The sequence below is a fragment of the Chinchilla lanigera genome, unplaced genomic scaffold (assembly GCF_000276665.1).
Source record: "Chinchilla lanigera isolate Chin_1 unplaced genomic scaffold, ChiLan1.0 scaffold00033, whole genome shotgun sequence".
Taxonomy (NCBI): domain Eukaryota; kingdom Metazoa; phylum Chordata; class Mammalia; order Rodentia; family Chinchillidae; genus Chinchilla; species Chinchilla lanigera.
In genome coordinates, this window is record NW_004955434.1 from 4,771,889 (window position 1) to 4,791,092 (window position 19,204).

Below are 19,204 nucleotides of genomic sequence, written 5' to 3' on the forward strand. Positions count from 1 at the left end.
CCCCCCACATCAAGCATAAATGTATGCACATGTATTACAGCAGAAAAAACAAACACAAAGATAAAAATTAGGACAGAAAAAATATTGAAAAAGTGAACAGGGTATACATATGGCAAAGAACCAATTCTGGAAGGAAACAAAATCCAAGAGACCAAAGAGAACTGCTTTGAAGACACCAAAGGACTTTTTCATAACAAAGAACTTAAAGGAAATGCAATCTTAATAAAAAAAAAAAGCTTCAAGGAAAGAAAAAATACAATAATATGAAAAGATAGCGCTAAAGAAATTTGGACACAATAAACTCAGTTAACCATTACTCAACTGAACTGCTTAACTTCATCTAAAACAGTAATGAACAGAAGAGACATTGGTAGAAGCAGAATTAACTGATAAAAAGACTGTAGATGATCACAGTAAATGGAGATGCAAAATATGAACCAAAACGGTTATATTAGGAAACAAATAAAACGCAATATGAAGAAAGAAGCAGAGCATCCAATAATTTGACAGAAAAAAATTGTTCATGGAAATAAACAAGAAAAATGTCCTTACAAGAACTAAGGGTACATTGTATTTCAAGAAAAATGGACCTTATGTATATTACTGAACTTCAAAAATAAAGAAAAAAATAAAGAAAAAGTTTTTCAGGCATTTCAGATGAAAAAGCAAGTCACTTGCCAGGAGGAGAGGGAAATGCAAATTCTACAGTTACATGGAATGTCCTAGTATAATAAAACAGTGACCACACAGTTCTAATGTAAGTGCTCTGAAAGGATAACTGCCAAGTTAGGTTTCAGGGATGTCAGACAGTCTCAAACATTACAACTTAGTATATTGCTTACAAATTGTGATAAAAGGAGAAAACATTGGGCAAGGTATTCAGCCAATCAAAAAATACTAAGAAATTACATAGCAATATTTGCAAAGTCCTGAGGGAAAGAAATTATGATCCAGAAATTCTATACTGAACCAAATAATCCTTTAAGTAGTAAAACAAAAGACGAATATTCTCAAGTAAGAAACTATGCAAAAATTCAGAGAATACCTGACCATTAAATTCAGTTAACCAGGAAATGAATTGTTTTGTTTTACTGTGGTGCTATGGATGCTACCTAGGGCCTTGCACATAGTAGGTAAGCACTAAATCACCCAACCTCAGAGAATGTATTAACTCAGGAATGGAGAAGACAAGGTACTGATAATGAGCATCAAATCATTTAAACACAGAACAAAAATAATGAAAAAATATAAATATTAAAACCTTGACAACATAAAGAATACAATCCAACAAAATTAGGAGATGCGACAAAGTTAAGGTCATAATTTGCTCATCTTTTATGAGATGGAGTCAATAAATACTCTTTGAAAATTGAAAAATGTAGTTTAAATGTCTATTTTATGTTCTTCATAATTTGTTTTTTCTTTTTAATTTGTATCTTTTATGAGGGAAAAGCATTTTATCTGAAAGCCAGCAATTCCTTCACTTATTCTTCAGTGTCTCTTTCTTCTGTTAGATTAAAATAAATGTAAATTAATAATTATTAAAAATATTCTGTATATTTAGACAGCTTTCAGACGACCACAGAGAAAGGCTTCCCAAACTAATACCAGTGGAAATACTAGCGGAAGAATCACCTGGAGGACTTACTAAAAAGACTTGCTGGGCTTCACCATCAGAGACTAAGCAGATTTGGGTTGTTCTCAATAACATGCTTCTTTTTTTATTTTTTTTTCCAGTACAGGGACTAAACACAGGCCTTCAAGATGAACTACAACCCTGTTCTTTTTTATTATTACTTTGAGACAGAGCCTCACTGAGTTGCTAAGCTGCCCAGGCTGGGCCCAATCATGTGATCCCCCTACATCAGCCTCTCCGAGTGCTAGGAAAACAAACCTGTTCTACCAAACCCAACTAATAACATGCATTTCAAACAAGCTCCCAGCTGAGATGGATGCTGCCATTCAACACAGCATATCATGGATCACTGTCAGAGACATCTGGAATGAAATGTATTAAATCGTATTTCATGGCAGTGATAAAGAATTTTTAAAATTTCCCTTCATTTTTCTATTTTTGGTATTGTTTAAATTCTTTTATACTTTACTCACTTTTATCCAAACAAAAAAATCGTTATTCTATAAAAAGTTAGAAGAAACATTAATCTATTTTTAATACTTACAAATGAACAAAAGCTTTCTGAGATCTTTCTCCTCTTAAAAGTAATGAGAATTTTTCGCATAAAATGGCAGAAACAAACATGAATTCTATTTCTGAAAGAAACTATTATTTAGTATTTCAAAAGGGAGACATATATAGCCAGGTGTAGTAGCTCATACCTGTAATCCCAGCACTTTGAAGTTGAGGCAAGAAAATCACAAGTTTAAGCTTAGCCTGGATAACTTAGTATGACCTTGTCTCAAAATAAAAAATAAAAAGGGCTGGAAGTTAAGAAATAAACCTTCAAATTCTATTAACAGCTTAAAAGTGCCAAGAAGTACTCTGATCATTCATCTGATACAATCCAGAATTTTGCTGTTTTCAACCAAAAAAAAGTTTAAATCTAAAGTAAAGCTTTAATACTCATTTTAAATGTCTCTGATACATATATTCAAAATGTCAAAGAACTATCTTCTAGTTATTACTAATGTTACTTCTTACCAGGATCTGCTAACCCAGTGGTCTCTAACAGTATGTAATCAAATTTCCCCTTCTTCTGCATCAAATTCTCAATAGCCCTAAGGCCACTGTCCCTAGAGAGGATCAAAACATATCACAGCTGATTACTCAAATATTTTAAATGATCATGATAAACATTTCAAAACATATTCAATAAAATAACATAATAATATCTTTATGCATATGAAAATTTAACTCTTTTCTAAGCATCTAACAAAATGTCTATCCAATATTAACCAATGAGGAAAAGGAAACAGACACATACACAGATAAGTTGAAAGAAATTATGTATATAATGAGTTAATACTTTGACTTGTTAAAATTGAGTCAGTATTTATTTTTACAGCTTTCTGAGAGAAAAAAAAAATCAACATCCAAAATAATAATAAAATTTATTACTTATAGTAGTTTAATAGCTAAAGGGACAGTGTCGTTAAACACCATTTAATTCTCTATCTTGAATTAGCATACAATTCTATTCTGAATTATAGTATTATCTATTTTTCTTATAATACCAAAAATTAAGGAATACTGTACCACATTTTGGTTAAGAAAATCTGTTATTAGGGGCTGGGGATTTAGCTCAGCGGCACAGTGCCTGCCTGGCAAGCGCAAGGTCGTGAGTTCGATTCCTGGTACCGGAAGAAAGAAAATGTTATTAAGCCAGGTGTGTGGCGCTGTGCCCTAGTAATCCCAGCACTCAGGAGGCTGAGGCAGTAGGATTACTATACATTCAAGACTAGCCAAGGCTACATAAGTGAGTTCAAGGCCAGCCTGGGCTACATAGCAAGACCATGTCTCAAAAAAAACAAAAAACAACAAAAATCTGTTATTACTGCATTCTACCTAATACATTTGATTCAAACATTTAAGGTAGTACATGATGTAGAAAAAGTTTAACTCACTAGAATACACACAATCAATAATACATGTATTAATTTTCATAGTTTATCCAACAAATATTTTAGTTGCTACTATCTGTCAGATACTCTTTTAGAATTTATGCCGGCTTAATAAACAAAATAAACATTATCTGGGAAACTGATGGAATACACATAAGATTTGCTTTGATAGTTATTTATATTTGTTTTTAAATAGGTTTAATATTTAGAAATGACTGATATACGGGGGCAAGGGATATAGCTCAGCAGCATAGTGCTTGCCTGGCAAGTGCAAGGTCCTAAGTTTGATTCTTGGTTCCAAGAAAAAAAACAGAAATAAAACTGATGTATTAAATCCAGAATAACCATTTTTTACATATAACCTTTTCATGAGTGTTCTCTCTCTCCATATATATATGTATGGTTTTTTTGGGTTTTTTGTTTGTTTGTTTTTGGTGAGACAGGGTCTCACTATGTAATTCAGGCTGAACTTGAACTCACAGTGTTGCCCAGGCTGGCCTGAACTCATCCTCCTGCCTTAGCTTTCCCAGTTCTGGGATTATAGGTATATAGGCATATGCCACCACACCTTGCTTGTCCTCTATATACTATTAAATATACCTTAAATGGAAAAAAATTTTTAAGCCCAATAAATGGATAAAAGCATTAGAGTAAATAGGAAAAAATAACACGAAACACTTTAAGAAAATAACTAAAAATTTATTTCCTATTTGAAAATACAATGAAGCAACTGTCTAAATTCAGTTAATTTACACAGGACAATCAAAGCTGGAATAAACATTTCCAGTAAACTAACAAGCAGAGTAAACACATTCCTACTTCACTGAACAGCAGAGGCAACCATTTCCAAGTTCCAGCCACTCTTCATAGAGCTCTCCACCTTGACTCACAGCTAAGGATTTCTCTACTGCACTTCCTAGAAAAATTCACAGGAGGCACTCTTTAGACTATTTGCAAGCCAACCAAAAATAAACACGAGATTTCAAAGCAATAACTATACTGTATAATTCTTATTCTTTCATTCTATGCATTCAGTTTTATGATTAAAATTATAGTACTCTAGATTGTTTTTGCTTTTAAGATGTTTAAACTTCTAAAAAGGTAATCTCAAAATTAATGAACAGGGGCTGGGGATTTAGCTCAGCGGCAAAGCGCCTGCCTGGCAAGCGCAAGGTCGTGAGTTCGGTTCCTGGTACCGGAGAAAAACCAAAAAAAAAAAAAAAAAAAAAAAAATTAATGAACATATCTATTTCCTCTTTAGGCCTCTTACTTGCTAATCTCCATTTTTTAATAAAGTAACAACCTTGAAAACATTTTTCCTCATCTACAGTAAACCTTCTATGTAGACTAATATGTCTTATATACAGGGATTGCTTTTTGTATGCCCTTTAAACTCTTTATCAGATTGTCTTATCTATTTTTTTCTTTTCACTCTTCTTCTACATTGATTGTTTTTATTGGAGAGAATGCCCAGTATTCCCAGGATAAGTAAATATCTTAGTTCATTTTGAAGGGGCTTTTGGCCAAGGTATCATACTCTCATTTGAAATTAAACTTTTAATCAAATATACAAAAGTTTCCTATTAATGCTTACTTGGAAAGAAGCACATATAAGATGTTTGTTACAAGAATGATTTTAAATGTTTTAGTTTACCTGCAATAAAGAAATATACCAGGGTGGGGGCTATAGCTCAGGGGTAGAATACTCACCTAGCATCTGTAAGGCCCTGGGTTCAATCCCCAGAAGAAAAAAATAAAGGAAGAAAGAAAGTAATATACTCAAGTCAGAGAATGATTCTAAATGTTCAGTAAAACAAGTGGTCAAATGCAAATGTGTAAATGTGTGGGGGGTAGTTTTTCATTTATATATTTTCCATTCATATTTCAGCTAGGTGATATAAAGAGCAAAGGGGTTGCTTCAGAATTCAGGCTATATAGAACATTAACAAAATATGAAGGAAAGTACTGAGAATGCTGTGAAAGACAAAACTGAAGATTATTCTAAGCAATAAAGAAAAATAAATAAAATACAGTAAATGTAATCAGTGGTCAAGAGAAAGTAAGTTAATAAGAAGCTAGGAAAAAACTATTTTTAGAAATCCTAGGATTTCTAAGGGACTGGAGGTATAGTTCAGTGGAAGAGTGCTTACCCAGCATGTGTGAGACCTAGGATTGACCCCTACCACTGTGAAAACAAAACGAAAAATGAAGAAGAAGAAAGAAAAAGAAAGCTTAGATTTATTTTGTCTAAAAGGCTTTTCCTCTTTAGTCTGCTGGATCCAGAAATTAAATTTTACTAACATATATTCCATTCTGTTCATAAAACCTAGCTTTTTTACTCATTTACAACTGAAAAAATAATACACTTAAAGAAATGTTCTAACAGAAATCGTATTTTTGAGTGAAAGTGAGATTTTATTGAATTTCATACTTGTGAAGTAAAATTCCTATGAAAGCAATCAAAGTATTATGTCTAACACTGCTATACAGACTTTTTACTACAGTTGAATATTAAAGCCGAAACACTGAAAAGTTAAGCACATATATTTTTACAGATAATTGGAGCTGCCTGAGGATGGAGACTAGATGTTTAACTTATTTTTAAAATCTTCAGTTTGAACTGCTTTGCAGATAACATTCAAGGTGAATCTGTATCTGAAGCATTTTCAGATGTTTTTCATGAGTTGTGATAACAATATGTAGTCAGTATAAAAATACTTTTTAGTTGCTAAAATCACTTTACTTCAAGTGTTTATAGACTTTTACTTCAGTAGTCACTTATTTTATGTAAAAATCTGTTAATTCTCTTAGTATGAATTCCAAAGTTATACAAAATAAAATTTTATAGAAACTATTATTTCAGTATCCCAAATCCATACAAAATAAAACTTGAAACAAATTAATTTTTCCAAAGCTATCCCCATCAGTGTGTTAACATTATAATACCTTCCATTCTCATTTTTAAATAGAGCATATCAATTCACCAGTGGAACAAACTGTCCTGTAAGTTCTTGCAATATGACACATTAAATTCTACTTACCTTCACCAAACTCATTTAAAATAACTGCTATTCTTTTACTATGTTGCTCTGTTAAAATGTAGTTCAGTAGTGTTGTCTTCCCAGCACCTATAAAATATATTAAAGCAACAAAATTCAAAGACTAATTTTAAAGGTACAAAAAAGGATATTTTTAAAATTCTATTACTTTTAAGCATCTATATGCTATTTTTCATATAATATTCTATTATGGTATAGGCACATGTGTGTCTAACCCACAGCCTGTGAGACATATGTGACCTTGGACAGCTAGTAATGAGGCCCTAAAATATATTACTTTTATATATAATAAAACATGTCTTAAAAGGAAGTTTTATAACATATATACATTAACTATATTACATATTTTTTACATGTGGCCCAAGACAGTTCTTCACCTAGTGCAACCGAGGCAAGCCAAAAGGTTGGACACTCAAGGATGGGGAATTCTAAAGAAAAAGATGAAAGCAATCTTTCAAAACTACTCTAATATGCTTTATAAATGCTTCATATAAGTATTTACAAATAATCCTACAAGTTCAGTTTTTCTTCAATCTAATATGACTAGCATTCCTTCTTAACTTGTAAGAGCATCTAAAACTTCTATTAACTAAAGAATCAATGAAATAATGACTTCTAAGAAATAAAGGGTATAATTTTAAAAATGTAAAATATGTAAATCCTTTTACATGATAATATTTCTAAACCAAGAATATTTCTAAAGTTGACCTATCTTTTATGTCCACATCAATTAACCAGATACAAATTCAAACTGCATGGCTACTTTTAGCATGCTTAAAACAATCTATAAAACTGATATTTCCAAATTGGGGAATAGAAATAGGAAGTGTTAAAAGAATGTCCAGTATTTAAAAATATATATTCATAAAGCTATACTAAGCCTATCCAGTAGGTGGCATGTTAAACCTAGTACTGTATACACTTACAAAATAGAACAAACATGTGATCAAACTAAACTTTTTAAAGGAAGGAAAGAAAACCTTCATTGCATTGCAGCATTGTTCAGTTATATGAATACAAGAATATTATTTTATGTTAGTGACTGTTTCTTGTTTTACTACTATATAAAAGCTTTTAAAAGTACATAGCTTATACAAGGTGTGATTGAAAAAACTGCTTCAGAAAGTGGCAAGAACAATGGGTAAGTGTATTCAAAGGGAGAACATTTTAAGGGGGGCTAATGGCAATGTGTCTTTTACTGTAATAAATTTTTAAACATTCATCATATATTTTGATTACACCTCTTGCATTTGCCAAGTTGTGTACGGTGTATCTCGGAAAGATTTAGGAAGTGTTGGGATATCAGTATTTGCAACATTTTTAGATTATATTCTTTTAAAAGCTTTTGAAGAGATGAAAGCTTATGTCAGAGTGATTTATGAAGCTCAACATTACAGAAGTGAGGTACAGAAGGTACAGACTTTAAGGAGACAGAGTACTGAGGAAATTCTTAAGGCCAGTCCATGTGTGAGTTGAGACAGCTTCTCAACTAGTGAAAATTAAAGGCAGATGCAAATGTAAGAAACCCTCTAACAGAATTACCAGGGCTTAAGAGGTAACTATATTTGGAAGAAGAAAGACTTTAAAATACAGCTCATTCATCCAAAAGTATCTACTGTGGATCAGACGACCATACTTATGCTGGGTCTTGGGTGAAAGCGAACACGCCAAAGACAATCTCTGCCTCCACGACACTTACAAATATTGCAAGAGATGGTGGGGGATTCAGATGCACGAGGCAACTAGGTGATGGTACATTCAGAATGCCAGTTGCTATGAAGAACCGAAGAGGGACATCTAGCCAAAGTAACAGTAAGAAGAGCAGCCCAAGGAGCTAAACTACATGGCATCTTTTAAGAAGTAAATGAGTTTAATGCGCTGGGCCACCTTTTGGCAGTCTGCAGAGGCTGAAAGAGCCAGATCACACAGATCCTTGTAATTCACGTTAAGGAATCTGAACTTGATTTGCCAGAGGTCTCACGGATAATTAGAGGGGGATGCAGGCTTCAAAGCCTCGTTTCAAAACGCGAAGCGAACCTCCATTACTCAATGGAAAGGCGATCCGCACGAGCAGCAAGCGACCCGGCTCCTACCTCAAACACACCTGCTCTCGGCCACGGGGCCCCAGTGCCTAAGGCAAGAGACACCAGTATCCCCCCAAATCTCAGAGTTCGCGGCATTTTCTGACCGGGATGATTAGTTACCTAAATACCCGGTGATAACTGTGACTGGGATCTTGGCGCCGGGGCCAAGCTTTTCCTCTTCCTCTCTTTGCTTCGTCTCAATGGGAACCAATTCAGGACAGTCCTCCTCGGCTGGTTCCTCTGCCTCATCTCCAGTTACGAGAGCCGGTAACATTCCGGCCTAAAGCACACCGCCCCCTTAGCACCAGAGCCCGGGCCAAAACCGCCAAACGCCGCCGCGCACGCCAAGCTCGCCACGCCCGCCGCGTGTTTGACGTCATCACATCGCGACGCCTGGCTCCTCAGATCCTGGGCTCCCGGCTGAGGACCTTCCCGCCCCTTAGCCACGCCCCCAGGGAGGATCGGGGCGCTCCCCGGCTCGCTCTCCGAGCCCGAGCGAAGAGTCTGTAGCGCTCGGGATCCAGCCCCTCCCGGAAGCTGTCTCTGGCGCCTCACCCTGAGTAGCTGCTGGTTGTCGCTAGACCGAGTCCAGCCTGAATTTGGGGTGGGTGGCCTGACCTAAACGGCTCCCACAAACCATACCTAAATTGATCGAAAATGTTTTTAATTCATAATATAAGATTATGACACCAAAATTTAATTGTATTTTTTCTACGTATGGATAAGCTGTGAAGCTCTTTCTCTTTATAACTACTAATTTTATTATATATATCCAATTATTTTGTAAAATGATCCTGCACTACTTTTATTTTTATTTCTCATTATTTATTTGAATCTCAGGTCACTTGAGTTCACTAATCATATTTGTTGGCTCATGATACTCTGTCATCACTAATCCTTGAGAGACCACTTTTATATATATTTATAGTGAATTTCTTTGACCCTATGCCTAACGCAAGAACACCTTTACTTACACCTACAGCCTTTCCCCTGGAATAGTAACCACAATCGTGAATTGGTTCTGAATTGCTGATCACTCCCTTTTCAAAAAAATCTCATATATATGCAACAGTACAACAGGTTGTTTAATTTTGCTTGTTTAGCCATTTCGCAGAAAGAGTACCATACCATATATAATCTGGAATTTGATATACTTTCCAACTCCACTACTGAACTATATTCTATTGTGCATCTATACAGCACCTTATTTATCTACTTCCTGTCAATTGTTTTCAGTTTTTGCTGTTATGAGCAAAGTAGCTATGGAAATTTTTCTTGGCATATGTGCACTCTAGTTTCTCTTTAGGGTCTAGAATTGCTACTCCTTAGGTTATCGAAATATTATACTGTACAAGACCAGGCACAATTATTTTTTCAAATATTTGTAAAAATTTATACATTTTCCTAACAATGTATGAAACTTCATTGATCTAAATGTGAATATTAACAGATGTTAATTTTGTACCAGTCCACTTAGTACAAAATAATACTTCATTGTGGCCTTTGTTTGTATTTCCTTTGTTACTAACAAAGTTGAACTTCTCTTCATATGTTTTAGCCATATTTAATTCTTAGAACAACCCTAAGAAATGTTATTATCACACTTTTGAACATAAGGTACAGCAAGACATCATTACTTGGCCAAGTTAGATCACATAATCTGTCTGATACAAAGATCATATTTTTAATAACTATCGATACCAATGAATGGTTAATTTCTTCCATCTTTCTATGAAGTTTCACATAAAATATACTGTATATTCCATTTGTTCTACTGATGTGGATATATATCTTGTTTTGTTCTTTTTTTTTTTTTTTTTGGCTTTTCTCCGGTACCAGGGACCGAACTCATGACCTTGCGCTTGCCAGGCAGGTGCTTTGCCGCTGAGCTAAATCCCCAGCCCCTGATGTGGATATATATCTTGAAACTATTCTTTGGTGTAACTATCATACCTATGGAAAAACACAGTTGTGTTAGCTTTCTGTCCCTGTGACAAAGTATGAGAGAAGGACAACTTAAAGGAGAAAAGGTTTATTTTGGCTCACAATTCTGGAGGTTTCAGGCCATGGTTAGCTGGCTTCATTGCTTTTAGGCCTATGAGGGAGCAGGAGCAGAATCATTGTAACTGTTAAGCTTATCAAATTAGTTGGTGGGGAACCACCTAAGAGATTAGTAAGACACATTTCAAAGTGTGTCTGAGTAGGTCATGGAGGGTGACCTTGGTGTATTAGTCAGCTTTCCTGCTACTAGACACATAACCCAATACTGACAGCTTGAAAGAAAGACAGGTTTAATTTGGCTTATAGTTCAGGAGATTCAGTCCACGACTGGCTGACTCCAACGCAGAAACATCATAGTAGAAGGAAATGATGATGAAAAGCAGCTCATTTTATAGCAATGAGGAAGAAGGGAGGAACCAAGGAGATGTACTCTCCAAAGGCATATGCTGAGTGACACACCTTTTCCAACCGGACCCATCTCCTAACAGCACATTTAGCTATGAACTCATCGATGAATCAACCCACTGATGAGTATAGCATCCCATAATCCAATCACCTTCCAAAAGCCCTACATCTGAGGACATTCTAATCTAAACCATAACACTTGGGTGGGTCTACGCCATTACCTCTCTAGTGCTTTTTCCCTGCTCTACTTGCCTGCCACCATGAAGTGGGCAACTTTGCTGTGCCATACCCTTCTACCATAATGTTCCTACTTTGGAGCCAGCTGATCGTGATATGAAACTATGAGCCAAAGAAGCTATTACCTTCTTTAACTCATAGGTTTTGGGTATTAGGTCCCAGCAACATGGAAGCTAAACAATGCAACCATCATGGCAGAAGGGCATGGCAGAGCAAAGCTGCTCACCTTGTGGCAGCCAAGAAGCAGAGAGAGAGGAAGGGTCATGGAACAAGATATACCCATCCAGAGCATATACCCAGTGACTTTCTTCCTCCCCCTAGGCCCCACCTCCTATAGGTTCCACCACCTCCCCATTGTCTATTCAATTATTAACCCATCAATGGAATAATCCACTGATTTAATCAGAGCCCTCTTAATACAATTACCACCCCACAGCCCCATCTCTGGACACTGCTGCATAGGAACCAAGCTTTCAACATATGAGCCTTTGGGAGACATTTTATATCTAAACCACAGCAGCAGCAAAGGTTTCAGCAGCGCAAATGAGCCTGTCATTATACTCATATATTTTATAGATGGGGAAACCAAGACTTAAAATACCTTGCTCAAGATCATATAGTAAATGGTGGCTCTGTGGATCAACCCTGGTCTGCCTAACACTAAATTTCATGCTAATCTAACCAAGGGAATCTGCAAAAAGAATATATGAAGATAGCTTTGTTCAGTGGTAGTAGCGTAACCAATGAGATTTATCCGAGGTGCTATTATTGTCAGGACATTATATGGGTACTTACATAATAAGAGAGAAAATAATTTCCTACAATGTAAAATTGAATTTCATATGATTTTCACATCATGAAATAATAGTCTTCTTTTAATTTTTAACCCACTAAGAATATTAAAACCATTGTTAGCTTTCAGGCTTTGGGAGTGGGCAGCAGGCCATAGTTGCCAATTCTTGGTGTAAACTAAGGTAATATAATGTTTTCTTAAGTTGAATTAAATAAAAGTTTATAAAAATGTAACTTCCATACTATTTCCAAGGTCAGTGTGTATATCATCACCTTTGCAGCAACCCTGTGAACTCAAAGTGTTACATACTCAATCAAGTACCATAGCACTAGTGCTACTCAGAGGAGGGGCTGAAGCTAAGAAGTTCAACCTGCTCCTCCAAGGGCACAGATACCTGGCCAGAGAGACCACAGTCTGGCAACACTTGCATCTTTGCATTGTAGTAGGAGCCTCGCTAGGAAAGAGAAGGGTAGAGCAGATGAGCTCTCAAACTGATTGGAGTCCAAAGTTCAGGTTTCAGAAAATGCATCATTGGCGTTAATTTTCCAGTTTTCCCATTGCATCATTTTTTACTCTTGAATGGTTCTGTAAGTTGATATAAGAAAGAGTAAGCATTATAGCTATATCTAAATCAGATGAATGCTAAAAATAATTCCTACTTGCTTTTCTCTCTCTCTCTCTCTGTCTCTCTCTCTCTTTCTTCCCATCTCTCTCTTTGTCTCTCTCTGTGCCCTCCCATCTCTAATTTCTGTAACTTCCTGCAAAGGCAAGGGTGCTAATAGCCAGCAATAGCTTGTGGTTTAGAAAAAAGGAAACTGAAATTTTCAAAATTAACCTAGTTCCTCTTATCTAGCTGGACAAATGAATAAATTTTAAAATTCTTTTTAAACATGTAATTTTTATCAGGTTATTTTATACTTTTCATTGGATGAATGTGAACTTGTTGAGAACACATCTGTAAGGCCAGGGACTAAGGGCTTTTATTCTTGTGACTGCTTTAGTTAATGGTATTATATCAATATTCAAGTACCACATAGTTCCCTGCTAAAATCTACAACTATTATAAACATGAAATAATATTTCCTCTCCAGAATATTGAAGGTGACTGGCAGGTAGATGAAATATGCACACTTGGCATTTTTAGGGGCATGGCTTTCATTTCAGTGTCTGTCAATAATATTGTTTAAATCAATTATCTTTGGTGGTTAAGCCATGCTATTAATCAGGCTTAGCTTATAGTCCAGTCACTTGTAAATCAGCTTCTTACAAAATTTAAAAGAGAGAAAACATTATTCAAAGCCTGCGGGCTGACCTACTGAATGGTGCTTTGTTGCCTCTCAGATATACTTCAGGCAAAGAGAAGGGGTTGAGCAAAACAAAACCTGTTGTGCAATGATTTATGCTGTGAACGTTTAAGAGACCGTCTAAACAGCACTCTCTTCCCTTGTCAGTCGAAACTTAAAATTGACATTTGTGGCTTTAAGTTTGACTTTCTGATTTTTATAGTTTTAAAGAAGTGTGCTCCAAAAGCCACAGACAGCTGCTCATGATTTCATAAAGTAAATGAAAGACATAAAAGCAAATGAAATATCTCCATTTTTCTTCCTCATAGTATTCTTCCAGATTCCCTTAAAGACTATTTAATTGCACTTAACAAAATCACTACGCTGTAGGCAAAGTCAACTCTTCCTGATTTCAAGACAAGTGTCTTTCGAGTTCTGTAGATCTGTCTCTCAATTAATTCATCACTGTCTTTTCGTGTCTTTGGTCCTTTTGTGCTGCTACAACAGAATACATGAGTCTAGTAATTTATAAATAGTAGAAATTTATTCCTCACAGGTCTGGAGACTGTGGAGTCCAAGAATAAGGCTTTGATGGGTTCAGTGTCTGATGAAGATTTGGTCTCTATTTCCAAGATGATGCCTCAAAGGCTATGTCCTCCAGAGAAGAAAAATGCTGCATCCTCACCTGCAGAAGGGACAGACAGAAGGGCCAATAGCCCAAACAGCTCCTTTTCAACTCTTATAAAATCATTAGCCTCATAATTTAATCTTCTAAAGGGCTCCCTTCTTAATATGATCACATTGGTGATTAAGTTTCAACACATGAATTTTGGGAACCCATTCAGATTATAGCAGTTACCAACATTTCATTTAAGTGGAAACATTCATGAATTCCCTCCTTAGGTTAATTTACTTCTTTTCCTCTTCTTTAGCATTTCCTTTCTGCCCTTGAGTCTAAGTGTAGACAGCTCCAAATATATTTTCAGTAGTTTCAAACCATTCAGCTACTTCCTTCTTTTCACTTATTTCAATTCAGTGTCTTTCAGCATACTTATTCTTCCTGAAAGGTGACTTCACATTATTTTACCAGTCTTTCCAAATTATGTTTAAGATAATTCAAAAGCTCTTAAGTAGGAATTCTATTACCCATCTTTCCCATCTTTACTTATGGCAGTACTTACTTTTTAAGGGAGGTGCATGACCTCCAGAGAAGAAGACCACTGCCAGTCTGAACCAGATATGGCCATGAAAGGAAGTCCTGACTCATGGGCTATACACAGAAATGTCATGTGGCAGCTTCGTGGAACCTGGTCCGTCTTCATTTCTTCTTTTGTCCTGCTGCCTGGCATGCAGGAGTGACAGCAAGAGTACATCGTGATTGCTAAAGATAGGAGCCATATTTTGCAGGATATAGAGCAGGGACCAGGGAGCAACCAGCACACTGAAGACTTCATGGAGCAGAGCTGAAAAACAGGGAAATGAACTTATATGTTGTCTAGATTTCTTTTTGTGTCATTGAAACTAATCATGACCAATATTTTTAATTTGGCTCTTTTAAAAATAGTGTAAAATAATTAAAATAATTAAACATTACATCCATGTATAAAATGAAATAAAATGCCTGAATGTATTGCCATTATAAAATGTTCAAACAGTTGTTTGTGGTGATGCATGCCTATAATAGCAGCACGTGGGAGGCTGAGGCAGGAGGATTACCATGAGTTCACTTGGGCTACAAAGTGAGTTCAAGACCAGCCTGGACTACATAGTGAGATCTTGTATCAAAAAAAAAAAAATGTACAAACAGGACAAAATTATCAGGGTAAAATTGGATCTTCTTTTGCTATCTTCAGTTTCACTTTCTTTCATGGCATTGTATAACTTTGTGAAAAGTTTAATGGACATCAGTCTAGATTTTTAAAATTTTTTGGTATATAGCTTTGCCACTACCATACTAAATATTTTTCTATATATTTGTACACACGTGTAGCTTTCACTTTTAATGTAAAGAGGACATACAGAGATCTTGTTCTGGGACTCACAGTCTTCACTTGACAATATGCACTAGTAAGTTTTTCTCCTCACTAGAATTTGACCTGTGTCATTTATATTTTAACCTCTGTGATATTCCATAATAGAGATATATTGTAATTATTTCATCATGTCTTTGAAAGGCAGTTGAACATTCATTAGGCACCTCTGTAAAAAATGCTCAAAAGATAGATTCGACAGATTTCTCAAGAAATACATGAAAATGTGCTGATTCAATATAGCTTGTACACTTAATAATAAACTTTATTTCTACTTGTTTCTTATCTTAGAGTTGTTTATATACTAACTCAGCTGTGGAAGCATTAAAGTTTACAAACTATTACAACTATAATACTAAGGTTTATAATATTAAAATTTATTAAGAAAATATGAAGGCTTGTGTCATACTTTTCTGGTTGTTGAGACAGGAGGCAAGGTTTGTTCAGCTTTCAGTTTGTAGAGGTTTCAGTTCATAGTTTGCTGGCTCCAAAGCAGGGTGGCATCACAGAGGAGAAACAGTTTATGGCAGGCAGAAGGCAGAAAGCAACAAGCTGCAAGTGACAAACAGTGACCCTCTTTCTGCCCCTTGTATTTTATCCAGGCTAACAGCCCTTAGGGCAAGTAGCACTCACACCCAGAATGGGGCACCCTTAATCCTACCCAGAACTATGCAAACAATCAATGGAACTAATTTAGTAATCACACATCCTTGGTCCTAGCTTCACACATTGCAGATCCAGCCACCTACAAAAAGCTCCACTTATGAATGCATGAAGCTTTAGGGGTACATCAATACACAAGCCATAATAGTCAGAATTAAGTGTATTCAATTAATTTTAAAATTAATTTTGTTAATAGTTTTGGGTTACTTATAATTTGTAATTTCTATGCCTACGTATATTCCATTGTATACTGTATTTTATAATGAAGCTCATATTTTTTATTATGTATTGCTATCCATAAATCTACATGTGTACTTTCATAATTTAATTTTGGTTAGTGAGTTTGGGGCAGTAGTGTACAATACATAGATTAAAAATTCATTGCTGAATTACTGGTAGAACAGAAATATCTGAATATATCTATAATATATAGTGTGTATATATAGCATTTTTTTTTCTGATCCTGGGGATTGAATGCAGGATCTTCACATGGAGATATTTCCCAAGCCATTTATTTATTTCTTATTTTTCTTATTTTGAAACATAGTGCCTTAAATCACTAAGTTGCACAGGCAGTGCTCATTCTTGTGACCTTTCTGCCTCAGCCTCTCAGAGTGCTAGAATTACAGGTGTGTACTACAAATAATTTCACCTTAATTTTAGCGTTGCTTTGTGTTTATGATATAGTGCGGTAATTCACAGCTCTAGGTAGCACTACTGGAAATTGTTAATATTCAGAATACTAATCCATGTCTTTCTTACACTAAAATGTTTCCTTTTACTTTGTATAATTTTATTTATGAGACACTGCCAACCACAAAAGCTATTGATGATGACAACAGTAGATAATTCAGCTTTGGAGCACTTATTTATGCGTAAGTAAGTGCAAAATATATGTAGAAATGGTACTTATTTAAATAAATACATAGAATTTATCAGAACATAAACATGTTGTTATCATGACTTGCCTTTGCAAGAGAGAGAATTGGGAGAGTAATATAGGTGACAGATAAAAAAGGAAGAGGGGGTACTGGGGATTTAGCTCAGTGGCAAAGCGCCTGCCTGGCAAGAGCAAGGTCGTGAGTTCGGTTCCCAGTACCAAAGAAAAACCAAAAAAAAAAAAAAAAAAAAAAAAAAGGAAGAGGGGGCCAGGGATATAGCTCAGCTGCACAGTGCCTACCTGGCAAGCACAAGGTAGTGAGTTTGTTTTAAGAGAGAAGAAATCTCCCTTCATTTTAAAAAAGCCTTTTTTAAATAGCATGCATTATGCTTGAGGAAAAATAGTCTCTTTAATAAATGGTGCTGGGGAGACTAGATATTCACATGTGGAGAATTGAAACTAGATCCATATCTCTTCACCATGTACTAAACTAAAGTAAAAATGAATCAAAGACATGGATATCAAAACAGAAACACAATCTGCTCAGAGATGAAATACATAAATTTCTTGAGGACATAGGTATAGGTAAGGACTTTTTTAACATACCCCAACTGCACAAGAACTAACATTAAAAATTAACAAATGGGATTACATCAGGTTAAAAACCTGCACAGCAAAGGAAAAATCAATAGTGAAGATGTACACTACAGAATTGAAAAAAAATTTTGTTGGCTACTCCTCAGATAGAAGATTTATATCTAGCATACAGAAAGAACTAAAAAAAAAACTAGACCCCCATAAATAAAACACCCAATCACAAAATGGGCAACTGAAATAAATACATATTTCTCGGAAGAAATAGAAATGGCTAATGAATACATGAAAAAATGTTTACCTCATTGGCCATGACAGAATGCAAATTAAAGTAATACTGAGATTCCATCTTACTTCAGAAAGAATGGCTATCACCAAGAAATCAAATAAAAACAAATGCTAGCAAGGCTATGGAAAAAAAAAAAAAAAAAGGAACCCTTCTTTGGTGGGAATGTAAACTGTTACAGCCACTGTGGAAATCAGTATGGAGATTCCTCTAAAAACTCCCTTTTTAGATATCTTCCTGAAAGAGTTAAAGACATCATATCGTAGTTAGATGTACTTACCCATGTTATAGTAGCTAAATCTTGAAAACAGTCTATGTGTCCATCAACACATGGATGGATAAGCGATATGGTATTTATACACAATGCAGTACTACTCTGTCATAAAGAAAAAGGAACTGGAAACATTTGTAGGGAAATGAATATACCTTGAGACCGTAACGTTAAGTGAAATAAATCAAATACACAAGCACAAATATTAGTTTTCTCTTGTATAAGAAACCCAAAGTATAAATAGAGTAACATACAAGATATTAAGAAATAGGGAGATAGATCCTCTGCAAATGGAAAGAACTAGAGCTGGAAAAGGGAAGACAGTGGAAATGAAAAGAATCAAGATGTGTTATGCACATGCACCAACTCCCTATAATGAATCCAAACATTATGTACCACAAACATGTACTAATAAGCACAGAAAAATAGTGTGTATAAAATACAAAGCTAAGAGTGGATTTATATAATTACGTCTAAAGTTTCATGTATGTGACTATAGATTCAAATGCCTGTATTTACATGCAGAAAATATTAACAGGAAAAATGTTTATATGCATCTGTACTGATTTATAAAATAATAATAAATATGAGATAAAAAAATGTGCTCATCATGGCAAATTGTCATATATTTATGATCCAGAGTAGTAAAAGATAATAAATAAAAATGTTTATTCATATTTGGGTATATACTAGTATATATTCATATCTATATTAACATTTATGATGTTTGGAAGGATATTCAATTTTGCAATTATATGGTCTACCTTAGAGGCATAGGATAGGTGTCCAGGACATTATTTTTTTAAGCCATATCTTGGTATCGTACTACTGAGTATAAAGGCATATAAAATTATTTTTAAATTTGAAATAAGTAAGATATATATCAGCCTAACTTTTGTGGAAGGCAAACTTAAAGATATCTAGTAAAACATGAAGTGCATATATTTTTTACCTAGAAATTGTACTGATTGGAATTAATCCTACATATATATGTGTGCAATCATTCATGACATTGCCAGCAGTATTGGTTTAGTGGCGA

The 19,204-nt window shown here is 35.0% G+C and overlaps 1 protein-coding gene and 1 long non-coding RNA gene across 2 annotated transcripts in view; both read right to left on the reverse strand.

Moving 5' to 3' along the window:
* LOC102010514 (COBW domain-containing protein 2) overlaps positions 1-9,102 on the reverse strand; it is a 48,407-nt gene extending 39,305 nt beyond the window's left edge. The window contains exons 1-4 of the mRNA XM_005388584.2: positions 8,843-9,102; positions 6,621-6,707; positions 4,399-4,495; positions 2,660-2,751 (exon numbers count right to left, since the gene is read on the reverse strand). Of these exons, the coding sequence (XP_005388641.1) occupies positions 2,660-2,751; positions 4,399-4,495; positions 6,621-6,707; positions 8,843-8,996 (430 nt within the window). The 5' untranslated portion in view covers positions 8,997-9,102. The remainder of the gene's footprint in view (positions 1-2,659; positions 2,752-4,398; positions 4,496-6,620; positions 6,708-8,842) is intronic.
* A 2,168-nt stretch (positions 9,103-11,270) lies between these two features.
* On the reverse strand, positions 11,271-14,840 carry LOC106148963. Its single transcript, XR_001234776.1, has 3 exons — positions 14,623-14,840; positions 13,996-14,126; positions 11,271-12,743 (listed from the first exon to the last, which is right to left on the reverse strand). It is a non-coding gene; the product is annotated as an uncharacterized LOC106148963 (long non-coding RNA).
* Positions 14,841-19,204: the final 4,364 nt, after the last annotated feature.